This window comes from Bos indicus x Bos taurus, chromosome 3 (assembly GCF_003369695.1).
Source record: "Bos indicus x Bos taurus breed Angus x Brahman F1 hybrid chromosome 3, Bos_hybrid_MaternalHap_v2.0, whole genome shotgun sequence".
Classification (NCBI taxonomy): Eukaryota; Metazoa; Chordata; class Mammalia; order Artiodactyla; family Bovidae; genus Bos; species Bos indicus x Bos taurus.
The window spans coordinates 110,023,646-110,040,261 of record NC_040078.1 but is presented as its reverse complement, the minus strand read 5'-3'; the positions used below and the strand labels follow the sequence as shown (position 1 = coordinate 110,040,261).

General features: G+C 43.0%; 1 protein-coding gene across 2 annotated transcripts in view; it reads left to right on the top strand.

Annotated features, from left to right (window-relative positions):
- LOC113890145 (protein argonaute-1) overlaps positions 1-16,616 on the top strand; it is a 36,408-nt gene that overhangs the window by 4,453 nt on the left and 15,339 nt on the right. The window contains exons 2-12 of one of the 2 annotated variants that reach the window (XM_027537848.1): positions 732-915; positions 3,251-3,371; positions 3,815-3,996; positions 4,396-4,532; positions 4,757-4,891; positions 5,114-5,201; positions 5,863-6,010; positions 9,929-10,048; positions 10,394-10,525; positions 10,653-10,786; positions 14,150-14,334. In XM_027537848.1, the coding sequence (XP_027393649.1) occupies positions 732-915; positions 3,251-3,371; positions 3,815-3,996; positions 4,396-4,532; positions 4,757-4,891; positions 5,114-5,201; positions 5,863-6,010; positions 9,929-10,048; positions 10,394-10,525; positions 10,653-10,786; positions 14,150-14,334 (1,566 nt within the window). The remainder of the gene's footprint in view (positions 1-731; positions 916-3,250; positions 3,372-3,814; positions 3,997-4,395; positions 4,533-4,756; positions 4,892-5,113; positions 5,202-5,862; positions 6,011-9,928; positions 10,049-10,393; positions 10,526-10,652; positions 10,787-14,149; positions 14,335-16,616) is intronic. The other variant, XM_027537849.1, reaches the window with a different exon arrangement.

Genomic DNA, 16,616 nt, shown 5'->3' with positions numbered 1-16,616 from the left:
CTAGCAGCCTTACTTCCTGCCTAGGCTGTCAGCTCTAACCTATCTTGCCCCAGCCCCTATTCCAGCCTTTCCTCCTTCCCAATTCAAGAATTTTTCTGCTGTGACCTCCAGTTCTAGCCTCTGTAGCAGCTCCCTGTGTCAGCCTCTCTCCTTTCCTTGGTCTCCAGAATCTGTCCTGTTAGCCTTTTCTCCTTTTCCAACCTCAGCCATTCTGTTGCCTTAATCTTTTCCCACACATTGGCCTTCTTCCTTGCTTGTTGCCCCACCCAACCCCTTTCCCTGGCACTTGGCCTTCTTTAGGTCTTCCTCCTGCCTGCAGTTGGAGGAGCTTTAAGGTGATGCTTTTTTGTGTGTTCAGGATGGTGATGAGTGAAGTGAGCATCTAGCTGACAGGTAATAGGGTCTGCTGGGTACCTGGTGGAGGCAGATGTCTCAATCTAGTAGAGGAAAGAAAGAGCCAAATTTAGTCCCTTTATTTAACCTGTAATAGGAAGTTATTATGTACTCACTTTATGAATTTTAGATAGATAACAAGGGTAATTTTCCTAACTGGAAGGAAAAAAAAATGGCCTGGGTTTTAACCAGTGGAAGTCCTCATTCAGGTTGGGTAGGCAGGAAAGAGGCTTCCCCTACACTCTGCTGCTCTCATGCTAGGAAGTCTTGTGCTTTCTCTGATCTGAGTGGTAAGGAGATTACCAGACTTTACCCTCACCAGGCTTTCTGTCTTGTAGCTGCAGGCGCCTACCTGCCCCCCCTGCAGCAGGTGTTCCAGGCACCTCGCCGGCCTGGCATTGGCACTGTGGGGAAACCAATCAAGCTCCTGGCCAATTACTTTGAAGTGGACATCCCTAAGATTGACGTCTATCACTACGAAGTGGATATCAAGCCAGATAAGTGTCCTCGCAGAGTCAACCGGTAAGTGATGCACATTTAAGCCATTAAGTCAGGTAGTCCTTGTTTTCCTGAGTCTCACAGCCTTAAAAGAATCCAGAGAGGTAAAAGAAAAACTCGTTGAAGGTGGTATCACCAAATTCAAGAACGTTTTCCAGGAAGAGATTCTAACTTAAGGTAAATGTTGAAAAAGATCACTGGATTTGGCTATTTGGAGACTATTGATAACCTTTTGCTACAGCTGTTCCAGTGGAGGAGTTGGGCTAGTAATCTAAGAGTAAGTTAAGGAATAGGGGCTTCCCTGGTGGCTCAGTTGGTAAGAGTGAGTTAAGAAATAAGTGGAAGGTGATGTGGTAGGGATAGTGAGAGCAGATAGCTTTTTTCTAGATAAGTTGACAGTGAAGCATGGGAGAGAAGGAATGTGTTGGCTTGAGAAGATTATAGGGCTCAAGCCTGCTGCATTTCATTATTTGTTGAAATTAATAAATGAAAAATTTTTAAGAATGAGACATGGATATGTTTATAAACCAAGAAGGAGCTAGTGTAGGAGAGGTTAAAGGTACAGGACAGAGAGAAAAGGAATGAGTGGGATGTTCTGGCTAAGGCAGGAGGACATACAGGATACACAATTTGAGGAATTAGCCTTAGAAGAAGTAATAGTTCTTCTTAAAATTAATTTATTTTGTTATTATTTGAAAACTATTCATGCACAGTATAAAAAAAGTTTTTAATATTACAGAAAGAGTAACAGTGAAAAATGTCTCCTATTACCCTGACCTCCAGTCCCCTAGTCCCTTTCCCCAGATGCATTTGTTATTACCCTTCAGTACACTTCCAGATAATTTTCTATACATATACAAGCATATCTGTATACAAACATTTTAAAACACGCGGAATACAGAATCTTATACATCTTGCCCTGCACCTTGCTTTTTCCACTGAGCAACGTACTTTGGAAAGTGATACATATCAGTACCTACAGGTGCCTCATTCTTTATTATAAGATATTTAATAATAATCTCTTCAGGAGCATCTAGGTCAAGTCTAAACTTTTGCTACAAAAATGAAACTCTGTAGACTATTAATAGAGATACATTTTTGCTCTCAAATATGAGTGTATCTGTAGGATAAAGTCCTAGGACTAGAATTGCTGGCATAGTACATTCACCATTTTTGAGGTAGTGCCAGTTTTTGTTTTGTTTTGTTTTTAAGGTAAGTTATACCAATTTATATCCCCATTAGTAAGGTATCCCCCCATATCTGCACCAATTCGATATATTGGATTTTTTAATCATTGGCATTCTGGTAAGTAGAGAATTATATCTTGGTCTGATTTTAAATTGTATTTCTCTAATGAGTGATGTTGAACATATTTTCAGATACTTAAAAATTTATACATAGAAGGGATATTTCAAGTGTGAGAGGAAAGAAAAAGGAAAGGCTTGTGTATATAAATGTGTTTGTTTATATGTCTGGAAACTTGAGGGTGGCCTTGCCTTCTACACTGTGTTCTTTTCAAAATTATAAAAGATGCTTTTTGATCTGAGGTAGGAATGGGTGCTATTGTTCCGGGGGTAGTGGAGAAGGTTTGCCACAACCTACGAGGATGGAAGTGATCAGAGTTAAGAAAAAGATTGCTGGGCAGCACCGAGGCCTAATTGACATTGAAAGCATGTGTTTACAGTTGGCTTCCAATAATATTGTCAGTCTTTTTATCTGGCAGTATTCAAGATGTTTGATTTTGAAAGTGAAGAGGTCAGATGGGTTGGGATTTTGAAGGATAGATGGATATTCTGGAATCTAAATACAGAGGACAGGAAGTGAAATCAAGAAAGAGAGAATAATGGAGAGAAAACAGGATGGTAGAACTAAAGGCTTCAGAGAGAGATGGAAGAGATGAAGTTCTTCTTCCACACTTTATTCCTATTCCAACTCAGGCTTCTTCCTCTACCTTTTTTGATTATCCATTTATCAGCCTGGATTTTTGTTCCTGATTCTGGATGGACCCTGAGATTAAGCTCTTGTCCCCTCGGCTTCCTCTTTTGTTCAGAAGGCACTCACAATCACCCTTTTGGGTCCTTTGGAGCCTTGGTGATCCAAGGACCAAAAATACCACCTGACAGCACGTTAGAGATGTAGAACATCAGACTTAGCTCTAAATCTGCTGAATCAGAATCTGCATTTTATATCTCCAGGTCATTCATATGAAGCTTGAGAAGCACTGTTATAGAGATTAGTAGCTGGTAGGACAGAATTAGTAGCTGGTAGGTAGATGGAACATGGCCTGGACTTTAAATTAGTTCTAGGAGTTTGAAATAGTAGTCTTTCAGCTTCCTCTGGCCTTTCCCATTCTCCACAGGGAAGTGGTGGAATACATGGTCCAGCATTTCAAGCCTCAGATATTTGGTGACCGCAAGCCCGTGTATGATGGAAAGAAGAACATTTACACTGTCACAGCACTGCCCATTGGCAATGAACGGGTACGGTTGAGAGTCATGCTGGACCTGTCAAGGGTCTGGGGAGGGACAGAGCTCAAGTAAGCCTGTTTGGAGTCTGATGTTCGCACATCCCTTTCATTGTTTGTGCTGAGAAAGTGTGTTTTAGGTTGAGGAATGGGTAGGTGCTTATGTTTATTTAGCCTACTGTATGTCTGTCTGTGTCCCAAACAGACTGAGATTAGACTTAAAATAGACCTGAAGGACTTCCTACTAAGTGTGTTTGAGAGGGGCAGAGAGATACACTGAGCCAAGATGGCTGGAGACTTAGGGGCTGGATTTACTCAGAAGTCTTCACTGTGAGTCCTTATCAGCCTAAGAAGCAGATTCTTGGCAAATCTTAGGGGTTAGGGACAGTAGGGGCAGGGCAAGAACATTGAACTGTGGGAAAGCATTGGAAATCTCTCACTCCTTCCTCTTTCCTGAAGGTTGACTTTGAGGTGACAATCCCTGGGGAAGGGAAGGATCGAATCTTCAAGGTCTCCATCAAGTGGCTGGCCATTGTGAGCTGGCGCATGCTGCATGAAGCCTTGGTCAGTGGCCAGATCCCTGTTCCCCTGGAGTCTGTACAAGCCCTGGATGTAGCCATGAGGCACCTGGCATCCATGAGGTACTTGGTGTAGTTAATATCTGGGCTACTAGTGGTGGCAGAAGTGTATGGGAGGAGGAGGGAAGTGAGCATATATTTTAAGGTCCCGCAGTATGCCTTTCAAATAAAAAATTCTTTGAAACCCTACTGTATGCCAGGCAAGTGTGCATATACAATTAGGTGGTACAAAGCTTTGGTCCTGTCCCTTTTAGTTATTTTTGGACCTCACCCCATCTGTCTCTGCAGGGCAGAAAAAGGGTAGAGTCTTGTACAAGGTCAGTCACACAGCTAGTAAAAGATGAGAGCTGGAATTAAAGCCCTGGTGTCCTGCCTTCCAGGCCAGGGCTCCTCCGTGCCCAGGATGCCTCACAGGGTGGGGGCCTGTGCCCGAGGGACCAGTTCTCTGCCTGTCCCTGCCAGGTACACCCCTGTGGGCCGCTCCTTCTTCTCACCGCCTGAGGGCTACTACCACCCGCTGGGGGGTGGGCGCGAGGTCTGGTTCGGCTTTCACCAGTCTGTGCGCCCTGCCATGTGGAAGATGATGCTCAACATTGATGGTGAGTGGGGAGAGCTATGGAGCCAGGGGCACCCTGAGTCCAGTGACCACACTCCCAGCCTCATCCCTCCCAGCTCTGTAACCACACTCCTAGTCTAATCCCTGCAGCCCTGGGAGCCCTCCCCCATCCCTATACCCTATGAGGAAGAGGGTGTAAAGAGCAGTGCCTCCCTTTATTCTGGAAGACAGAATCTGAGTTGAGCTGTACCTACCCTGTCCCCACAGTCTCAGCCACTGCCTTCTACAAGGCACAGCCAGTGATTGAGTTCATGTGTGAGGTGCTCGACATCAGGAACATAGATGAGCAGCCCAAAGCCCTCACGGACTCTCAGCGTGTGCGCTTCACCAAGGAGATCAAGGGTGAGGACCCAGCCAGGTGGGGAGGGGAATCAGTGCTACTTTCTCGTGTGCGCTTCACCAAGGAGACCAAGGGTGAGGACCCAACCAGGTGGGGAGGGGAATCAGTGCCACTTTCTCTTTAGTTCTAAAAGGAAATCCCCTTGGGATATATTCAGGCGAGAGGCCAAGCCTGGGCACATGAGCAACCTTTTCCAACTCTGACAAGCAGTGTGTATATCCCAGGCCTGAAGGTGGAAGTGACCCACTGTGGACAGATGAAGAGGAAATACCGCGTGTGTAATGTTACCCGCCGCCCTGCCAGCCATCAGACGTAAGTTGATGGGCTGCTAAGCCATACCACTGGTGGAAGAGGGCCACCAGGAAGATATTTCAACATACTCCGTTCACACTCTCCATCCCCCAACCTGGCCCTGAGGATGAGCTCTGTGTTTGAAGATAAACTGTAGGAATTTGGCATCCCTCCCCTAACATTCCCAGATCCATTGATAGAGACTCTCCCTACCATTTTTACCTTCTTGGTCTCTACCTTTCCTTCTTGGACTTTTACTGTAGAGCAGGTGTCTCCCTGGCTTCTTTCTCAGTTCTATAAATGTTAGAATCTCTCTGAACTTACTCCTGAAAAAGAAAGCTGAGATCCTGGGTTAGACCTTGGGGAAAGTTGTCACTGATTTCATCTAAAATCTTCACTTCATACTGTGCTGGACCATGAGTGACTACTGTTTGTCAGACTTCACGCTCAACATTAGAAATACAGATGAATCAGATACGATCTGACCATTGTATAACTTGTTTTTCAAATCTTTGGCTTCACTCTTGGAGCCCTGTGTTGCCTCTGCTTTCCTATGAGTGGCAGGAGTGTTCACAGAGGCTGGAAAGGAATGAAGTCAAGTCTGGCTCCATGCATGGTTATAGGTCTAGAAAGGTGTTATTGAATGCTGGACTATGACACCTCTTTCCCTTCCCCCAAACAGGTTTCCTCTGCAGCTGGAGAGTGGACAGACTGTGGAGTGCACAGTGGCCCAGTATTTCAAGCAGAAATATAACCTGCAGCTCAAGTATCCCCACCTGCCTTGCCTGCAAGTTGGCCAGGAACAAAAGCATACCTACCTGCCCCTAGAGGTGAGGCTGCCGAGTAATGGCCGGGCTGGGGAACAAGCATTGTACCTGCACACAGATCGTCAGAGGTCTGTTCTTCCATTTATAGTCTCATCATTTTAAGGCTTGGAAAAGTGATATTCTGAGAGGTCGTTCTGTGAAACGCAGTCATCATTCTTAACTGCTGAATTCTTTACTTCCGTCCTGCTCTCATGGTTTTTCAGGACTTCCAGGCAGAGGCAAAGCTGTATGTATTTACTGTTTAATAAGTAATCAGTTCATTCAGGACAGAGATTTCAGATACCTGCACGCATGTCCTTTATTTATTTATTTACTTATTCATTTCTGTATGGCTTTATTTATAGTTGACATACAATAAACTGCACATTTTACGTGTACCATTTGATGCGTTTTGACATCACTACAATAAAGATAATGAACACTCTGAGATACACTCATGTCCTCTTAATTTCTCTTTCCCTATCTGGAGCTGGGAATCCTAAATAACCTAAATGTACAAATGTACTTTATTTTACAGATATTGGAGGTGAATGTTACCTGTAATGGAAATCCTATTTCCCCAGTCATCAATGCATTCCTTTTGAAAAAGTTTTAACCAAGATTTGTCATATTTTTATGCTTCAGCCAATCTTTGAAATTCTACAATTAAAGAAAGAATAGTAATGCTCTTTAAGTCATAGAATGCAAATGAAGAACCACTAGTCTGTATTTGGTTGTTATACACTAGCCATAATGTTTAGGCCTTCCCTGTTGGCAGCCAGAATGTGTACTGAGAACCTACCTCTGACTGCTTCACTGTCTAGTCCAGTGCTGCTCAAAGTGTGATCAGCAGACCAAGAGCATAGTTATTACCTGAGAGCTTGTATGAAATGCAGAATCTCAGGTTCCGCCTAGGCTTGCTTTATCAGTATCTCTTTTTACAGAATCCAAAGATTGTGTCAAATATGAATGTTTATGTTGACGAAGCACTAGCCTAGATTACTGTCTTATTCTCTTCTAGCAGTGGGGGTCAGATATCTGGGGGTCAGATATCTGGGACCTAAACCTTCTGTGAGCTTTTGGGATTTCAGAACTAACCAGAGGAAGTTAGGCTGAAGGGAGAAAGAAGAGATCCCCAAACCCAAGAACTCTGACATAGTTAATAGCTGCTGATGCATAGAAAATGAGATGAGGACAGCATGTTCTCTGAGATGTAAGCAGAAGTCTTTAGGGACAGTTCCAGCTAAGTGGATAGGCTTTAGGTAATAGCTATTGCAGCTGAGATCTGTTAGCAAATTGACATGATTTCTGTTTAAACAATAGTTTCCATGGTGAATAACTTATATAATGACATATTTTGATTTTTACTGTTGCTTGTTTATTAACAAATATTTATTGAGCTCCTGCTAAAGTCATATACTCCTAGGTGCCAGGAAGGCAACAAGAGAGGCAGGGTCCTTGCTGTCATGGAGCTTAAAATCTAAAAGGGGAAAATAGACAAATTAAGGTAGTTTCAGATGGTGGTAAGTGTCATAAGGTTGAGGTGAGGTGAGGTGAGGTGAGGTGAGGTGAGGTGAAGTCACTCAGTCATGTCCGACTGAGCTGTAGCTCAGTGGGCTGTAGCCTACCAGGCTCCTCCGTCCATGGGATTCTCCAGGTAAGAATACTGGGGACAGTCATAAACTGGAGGGGGTTGGAGATTCACTTTAGTTTCTGTGGTCAGGGAAGGCTTCTTTTAGGAGATAATTTGAGCTGAGTCCCAAATTATGAGATAGAACCAATCTTTTAACAACCTGAAGGAAGAACCTTTTAGGCATGAGTTTAATAGCAAGTACGTAAGCAGCAAAGAGCTTGGATATTCTTGAGAGAGTTAGAAGGACGTAGTGACTGGCATGTAGTTTATGAGGAGAAAAGTAGGAGATGATTTTGGAGAGAGGTACAGGGTCAAATCATATAGGCTATTGTAGGTGATATATTTTTTTCAGAATAGCTTTATTGAGACATAATTCTCATCCCATAAAGTTTGCCCTCTTAAAATGTACACTTCAGTGGTTTTTAGTGTATTTACAGAGTTGCATAATCATTACCATTGTGTGATTCTAAAGCATTTTCATCATCCCTCAAAGAAAGACCACACCCATTAATAGTCACTTACCATTCCTTTTATCCTCCGCACTAGCCCCTACTAATCTCTGATCTGCTTCTGTCTTTATGGATTTGTCTATCCTAGACACTTCAAATAAATGAAATTATATAATACATGGCCTTTTTAAACTCGCCAGTTTCACTTAGCGTAATGCCTTAAAGGTTCATCTATGTTGTAGCGTATGTCAGAACTCCCCTTTTAAGGTTGAATAATATTTCCATGTATGTATATAACACATTTTGTTTATTCATTTATTGATGGATACTTGGGTTGCTTTCACCTTCTAGCTATTATGAATAATGCTGCTGTGAAGATAGATGTACAAATATTTGTTCTAGTCCCTGCTTTCGTTTCTTTTGAGTACATACCCAGAAGTGGAATAACTGGATCATATGGTAATTCTGTGTTTAATTTTTTGAGGACTCACCATACTGTTTTCCACACAGGTGTACTGTTTTACATTCCCACCAGCAATGCACAAGGGATCCAGTTTCTCCACATCTCTGCTTTTTTTTTCCTAGTGTTGATTCTGTAATTGAAATTATCTCCACCTTTAAATTGCCTTCAAGAGAGCAACCTCACAAATTTTAACAGTTCTGGGTTTTCATTAAGTAATTGACTAATGTGTATTCTTTGAAATACAGAGTTTAAGGGTAGGTGACCTTGTCCTGGTTTTCCCTACCATTGTTCACCATGAACTCTGGAAATTAGGCAGAGAATCAGTACTTAGAGTGTTGGCCCTATGGGAGCAAGTTTTACATTTCATTTCATCTCAGTCCTCACAACAGCTTTAAGAGACAGCTAGTGTTTTTTCCTGTGACTAAAATTAAAGAAGCAGAGCCTTCGAGTGGTTAAGAGTCCTGCCCAAGGTAACGTCATCTAGAATTGGCAAAGCTGGACTTCACACTCAAGTCTTCCAAACCTGTTGTTTCTCTCTCCTCTGCCAAAAGGCATCCTGTTCACAGCTTCCTGAATATCGTGTACATTCAGGAAGCAATAGAGTGGAAATTTTACATATCACTAGAAAGTCTTTTCTGGTCTCCACTGTGTTCTCTTAGGCCCAGTGCAGAGGAACCATGTGGTAAGATGTTCCTCATACCAGCAGAGGACACCGTCAGTCAACAGAAACAGTGATTTCTATAGTCCGAGGGCTCAGCGATCAGCTGTATACTGGGGCTTAAGAACTAACCAGGTCTGCTTCTCCTGGTGTGTTGCAGGATGGAACAACCTGCTGCCTGCTACCATTGGACAGCTGCCTACTAAGAATCCAGTTTGTGTATATTGAGTGTTCTTAGTATTCAAAAAAGTTCTAGGTTGGGTCCTTTGGTAAATAATAATTTATGATACAACTTACTAAGTGTTTGGGGATGGCAACCCACTCCAGTATTCTTGCCTGGAGAATCCCATGGAACCTGGCAGGCAACAGTCCATGGGGTTGCAAGAGTTGTACACGACTTAGTGACTAAACCACCACCACTGAGTATTTACTGTGTTCAGAACTGTACTTGATTCTTTAAGTGCTTTATTTTATTTAGTCTCCAAACAATTGTTACTGTTCTCTGTATTTAACATATGAGCCCTGAACCCACATCTGGCTCTGGATCCTAAGCCCTTAATCACAAAGTGGCTGTTTAGACTTTTGTATTGCACATGAATGTTTTCTAACTTACCTGTCTGTGAACAAGAGATTTTGTAGTTCATTTCTCAGGACTGGCAGCCAGGGCCTTTCTGTGGGGCTCTGGGTACAGGGTAGACTCTACTCAAGCCAGCGCTACCTGTTCTTCTCGTTTCCTTAGGTCTGTAACATTGTGGCTGGGCAGCGCTGCATTAAGAAGCTGACTGACAACCAGACTTCAACCATGATAAAGGCTACAGCTAGATCGGCCCCAGACAGACAAGAGGAGATTAGCCGCCTGGTCAGTGAGGATGCAGAGAAACGTATGCTTGGTTGCTCAGTCATGGAAGTCCCTGGTAGCAAGTAGATGCTTTTCTGCCTTGGCAGGACTCTTAGGAAAACAAGTCTGGATTGGTTACCTGGGACTGCTCTTCCTTCTTGACCCTATAGCTGCTTTGCTTCCTATCTCTTTTTTTCTCCTGTATTACTTCCCTATGTTATCTGCTCCCACTTACCTCATCTTCTACTTTCTCCCCCTTTCTAGGGGTATTCCTTACCAGCCTCAGCTGCTCTTCAGGGGGACCCGGAGGGTGAGCAGTATTGCCAAGCTACTGCTCTCCTGAGATCCCCTTCTTTTGTCTTGCAGATGAAGAATGCCAGCTACAACCTAGATCCGTACATCCAGGAATTTGGGATCAAGGTGAAGGATGACATGACGGAGGTGACGGGACGAGTGCTGCCGGCGCCCATCTTGCAGTATGGCGGCCGGGTGAGCAGGGTCAGGGCCAGACAACGTCTCTGGGGCTTATGGGGGGAGGTTGGGTTGTTACAGCCAGTGGCTTTTGCTCTCCTACCCACCTGGCTCTATTGAAGCTCACCTGGGCACCCCCTCTGCCTATCCCCAGAACCGGGCCATTGCCACACCCAATCAGGGTGTCTGGGACATGCGGGGGAAACAGTTCTACAATGGCATTGAGATCAAAGTCTGGGCCATCGCCTGCTTCGCACCCCAAAAACAGTGTCGAGAAGAAGTGCTCAAGTAAGGAGGTTGAGTGTATGGGTGGAAAGGTGGGAAGGACCCTAGAGTTGCCTAAATTCCTCTACTCCCAAGGGGCCAAGATTTGCTCTGTAGTCTGTTTTTTCTGACTTTTGACTCTGCCCCCTGTGCTTTCTGGCTTAAACTTCTCCCTGCTTCTTTTCTGTCCCACTGTGGTCAGGAGTCTTGATAAGGAGCCATATCTGTGTCAGAGATGATAATTTCAGGACGTGAACCTCCTAAGGGAGGCCTGAATTGTTTTATTGTTACAGTATTTAACATGGGTAGTAAATAGTAGTAGTGATGACTATAATATTTATGCTGATGTTGTACCTAATTTTATGTTCTCTTATTTCATCTTCACAGTGAGTAGTGGTGGTATTTCCATTTTCAGCAGACTGAGGCTCAAAGAGGTTAAGTTAACTTGTACAAGGTTCGCATTATCAAGAAAGTGTCAAATTGGGGGCAAATCAGATCTGAAGTTTCAGAGCTTATATTCCTAATTAGAAATAAAAGTTGAGCTGGTACTCTGAGCTGTTCCTTCCTATGGACAGAATTTGTTCGGTTGGGTCCGAGTGACCTGAGTTAGGTGAACATGAGTTGTAAGGGCCTCTGAGCCACTTGTGGCTGAGTAGCTGGGAGTAGATGACAGCAATGAAGAAACTGATACAGCCAAGCGCTTAAAGGAATCGCTTAGGGGAATAATGGTCTTGAATGAGTGAGTGAGTGAAGAAATCATTGACCCTCCCCCTGCAGTCTTCTTTTTTATTTTTCAAATACCACAAAATTTACCCATTAGAAGTATGCAGTTCAGTTCCTGCTGTCCTTTGAAGTGCTGGCTCTTTGTTTTCTTTGAATCTGGAGTATGGTCAGTGCATTCTGGAGCTGAGAAAGAATCAGTGAAGCTGACCACTTTGGGCAGTGATGGCAATCAGTAGAGATGTGTGCCCTGGTGAGTTCACCTGACCTTGGGATTTTCATAAGAATGGGTCATAGCAGCCCCTGATGAATGTGGAGACTCTGGCCCTCCTCTCCCCTCACAGATGCACAGCTACCTCCATCACAATTATAGTTCTCTTAAATGAGTATCTCTTACCTCCTCTCCTGAGTTCTTGGGATTTTGGCCCCATTTAGGCCTGCTGTTAGCCTTGGGCAGGCTTTGGAGGGCTGATTTCTTAACCAGTATTAGAAAGGCTCTCAACTTTGGCTTTGTGTCACCTTGTTGGTTCTATACTGGGTGTGTTTCTCTCTCATTCTCATGTCTTTCCCCTGTCCTGTCCTTTTGAGGAGCAACTTGTTGTTTGGATATTTTGGGGCACGGAACCTGATAAAGCTAGAATCTTTGATTTGGAAGTAGTCAGTTCATCAGACAACAGCCTTCTTGCAGTGATCTCTGAATGCAGGGGGTAATAAGTGATTTGTACACCTGGGCCAGTTGCTTGTATAGTCCTGGGCTAAAGATTTAAGATTTGGGAGTTTTCAGCTGTGGCAGTGGATGAGATTGTCTACGGAAAATGTGCATAGTGAACAGAGGCTGAAAATAGAATTCGGAAAAACTAGAAAGGAAATAGAACAAATTTCCCACATGTGTATGAAAGAATGGGATCCAGAGCATAGGAAAAGCCATCATTTCCACTGAGACATAAGGGGAAGAGAGGAAGATGGCCATGGAGGTAGAGAAATTGGTAATTGGGGATGGATAAGGGAGTCCTTGGAGAAGGTGATGGCACCCCACTCCAGTACTCTTGCCTGGAAAATCCCTTGGACGGAGGAGCCTGGTAGGCTGCAGTCCATGGGGTTGCAAAGAGTCGGACACGACTGAACGACTTCACTTTTACTCTTCACTTTCATGCTTTGGGGAAGGAAATGGCAACCCACTCCAGTGTTCTTGCCTGGAGAATCCCAGGGATGGGGGGGAGGCTGGTGGGCTGCCGTCTTTGGGGTCACACAGAGTCGAACACGACTGAAGTGACTTAGCAAGGGAGTCCTAGGGTCAACCCTCAGAATTTTTCTTCTGGCTAAAGAGGCCCTGTTACCTCAGCTGTGTCACTTTCAGGACAAGATTTTAAGACAGTCCCCATCCTAGAGTTCTCTCAACACTTTGTGGCCCCCAGCACTGGACATAATATCCCAAGTGTGATCTGGTAATAGAAGATAGGGAATACCACTTTCCTTGAAGTAGAGATCCACTTATTAACGGAAGGTAGTTAACACATTGGCTTTTTTAATAGCTATGCTGTAGTTGTATGCAAAGCAGAGAAGTGGCAGAAACACTCTTAGTAGTCCTTCAGAGCCCTGGTACTTAGTTACATGAAATAATAGATTGTATTTTTTATTCTAGTGTTTATTTGAGAAACTTAAGAAAATAGAGTAATATGGAAAACATCCATGTGTCTATCATCCAGAGTATTGTCATGTTTATTTTATCCTTTGTAAAAAGTAAATAAAATATTTCAGATAAATTTGACAGTCCTTTATATCCTCCGTTATAGTCTCATTTCTCCTTTCTGATGCAGTCACTTTCTTGAATTACTGTAATCTTTCCATCCGATTTATATGTATTATATACCTATATAAGTGGTTTAAAATTTTACACAACCGTTTTGTACTGTATTAATCTCATTTTTTTAAACTGATTGAAAACATTTATTTTCTCACTGCATAGGTTTTCAACCCATCTTATTGATATTTGTGTGCTATATAATAACATCCCTTAAACAATTGCTTTTATTCTCTATTTGTACATTGTTGCTTTTAATCTAAATGCAGGTTTTTCACAAATTGAATTTCCTGCTGCTCCTTTCAGTCTGTCATATTTATGTAGCTTGATTTTTTTTTTTAATCTATTGCATGTGTACCCTCTTTTCCAACTTTGTCTTCCTTTCTTAGGGTAAAGCTCTAAAGCCCAAAGAAAGAAGCTTGTTTAATTATTTGCTCTCAGGCTTCAAATAACCCATAGGGGAGGAGGGAGCACATGTTTTCCCAAGCATCTCCTGTGCTCTGATCACTGTTGGAAGCTCATTTGTTTTAATTTGAGCCAAGAGGCCTTCCTCTTGGACATCTTCCTATTGCTGTAGACTTAGAACACAGGAACCAGCTGCTTGAGTGGGACAGGTGGGAGACTTCGAGAATTCCCGTTTCTCTGGGCTCTCTCAGCTCTCTGCTTATACCATTGAACACTTAGCAAGTCCTACATTGTTCTACCCAACTATAAATGTGGTTTTTACACTAGATGTGATGATGTCTCATTCCTCTTAGAATCTGTTAGTGCTTGTCATAGTGCTGGGGACCTAAGATGGAGGCGTTTGGTTAGAAGTATTCCAGTGGGACTTACTGCCTTTTGTCGTGACCACGCTTGTGCTGCAGGAACTTCACGGACCAGCTGCGGAAGATTTCCAAGGACGCAGGGATGCCCATCCAGGGCCAGCCTTGCTTCTGCAAATACGCACAGGGGGCAGACAGTGTGGAGCCCATGTTCCGGCATCTCAAGAACACCTACTCAGGGCTGCAGCTCATTATCGTCATCCTGCCCGGGAAGACGCCAGTGTATGGTACAGTTCTCTTGGAGTAGTGATTACAGTGATAGGACTCTTCTCAGGGTGGCTCCCTGGAAGATCCTAGGGGTGACTCAGTCTGGGTTCTTGGCCCTAGCCAGAGCCGTTCCTTAGTGTCAGTGCTCCTCTTAGAGGAGAAATATCAACTTGTATGAGCCAGTCAGTCACCTCTGGTCCTGTTTACCTGCTCACCCTCCCTTTCAGTAGCATTTTCTGCAGTCCTCTGTGTGCTGGTGTTTATGCCAGGCTAAGCTGAGCCAGATGCAGAGATCGGTCAGTCCAGGTACCTTTCCTTAGGAGGTGTTGTCTGTCAGGCCACAGGGCAGCACACCCAAGCACAATTTGTGGTGCTTCTGTTGGTGTTCCATTGCTGGGAATGGCTTAGACTCTTTGAGAGGTTTTCCTTCTATTTTTCCTCTCTTTTAAGAATGGAAATGACTATATCCATCTCTGACTCAGTGTTTTTCTCTCACTTTTTTTTTTCCTTCTCCAGCTTTTATCTTCAAATGAAGAGGTGTCTCTCCTCTGATCTTATTCAACCCATGTGTACTCTTTGTTTCTCTTTCATCCTGCTACCTTTGGGACACTTTAACCCTAAAACATCTTTAGAGTGCATTACCACAGTCATGCCATTTCCTTTAGTTTTTTCTTCCTATTTTCTTGCTTTTCTTCAAGAAAAAAAAAAAAAAACTTGAAGAGTTTTTAAATGTGTTCTGTACATTTTCTATCCCCACTTCCTCACCAGCCACTTACTGCTTAGCTTTTTTCCATTTATCTTACCTCTTCCAGTCTCCTAAACCTCCTCTGCAGAGGGTCACCAATGACCTTTCTCCTCTTGACTTCTTGACACTTTCTCCTGTCTCTCCTTAATTGTTTTTGTCATTACCAGGAATGCCTGGCATTTTCCAAAATTCTGTACTCTGCCCTCTTTTTCTCTCTTTTCATTCTCGTGAAATTCTCATACATTTCAGTTGTTTCAGTCATCAACTATTGTTAGATGTTATCATGTATTATTAAGATCTTCATTCAACACTGACCTCTCTGCAGTTCCTATTTCTTCCTTTGACTTTTCTTCCTTCCACAAGAGTTCATTGATCACCTACCGTGTATGACAAGAAACGCTGATAGATCCTTAATACATTTGTGGATAAAACAGTTGTGCCCTTTGCTTTTATAATGTGTTTTGGTGAACTGCCTCTTTAGTAGCTTGTCTTCTCTGTCTACCAGTAAGCTCTTCTCGTTGGTATCACAATTGCTTCTGGGTACCTTTATCCAAACTTTGGGGGCAGTCTGTCTTCTCTTTGTTTACCTCTAATGCTATTTTTTTTTATACAGTGTTAAGATGTATTCCCTGTTCGCCACCCATTCTTCTCAATTTAATTCTAACATTTCTTCTTAAGTCTTTCTTGTATAGATTACTGGATGAGACTTTTTGTGATTGGTACTCTCAAAAAAAAAACCTTCATTAGTCCCTATTCACAAAATAGAAGTTTTTGGGGGCCCTAATCTTAGTTTAACCTTTTCAGCTTCGTATTATACATGTCTTTGCTACATATACCAGAAAGATCACTTGTTCTGGAATTAGATAGAGCTGGATTTTAATCCTGACTATGCCAGTTTACTGTCTTAGGTTACCTAACCTTTCTCAGCCTCATTAGTTAATTATATAAAAGACAGCATCTAACACAGGGTCTGTGACCTAGTAGATGCTCTCCAAATGCGCATTCTTTCTGTGCTTTCCAGTCTCTGGTTTTGCTTAACATCATTTGCCTTTGCCTGAAATATCTAAATACTTTTTTTATTTGCTCTTAGTAGTATCTGTATTTTTCCAGTAGGACAGCCTTTTGGTTAGGTTTCATTCTGGTAATGCCACCTTGCAAGGAGTAATCCCAGTTTCCTCACACACAAATCATCATGTCATTGGTCTCAATGTGATACAGATTAACAGCAAAATAGAAGCAAGCAAGCACAACTTCCAATGCCTGGAAATCAGAAGCTCTTAATTATTTAGTCTTTTTTCCTCCCAAGCAGGTATTTATTGAGAGCCTACCATGTATTGGCCATATCTTGGTGCTAGGACTTCAGCAGCAAAACAGAGTTGTGCCCTGAGGAGTTTACATTGCAGTCGAGGAGCAAGACAAGAAGTGCTATGAAGAAAGGGTAAAGGTGTAAAGAAAGTGAAGGATAAGGTGACAGAAAGAGATAGACTGTGATTTTAGGTTAGACTGTCTACTCTTTTTATGCCCCACCTTGCCCTTAAAATTCTATCTTTCAAATTC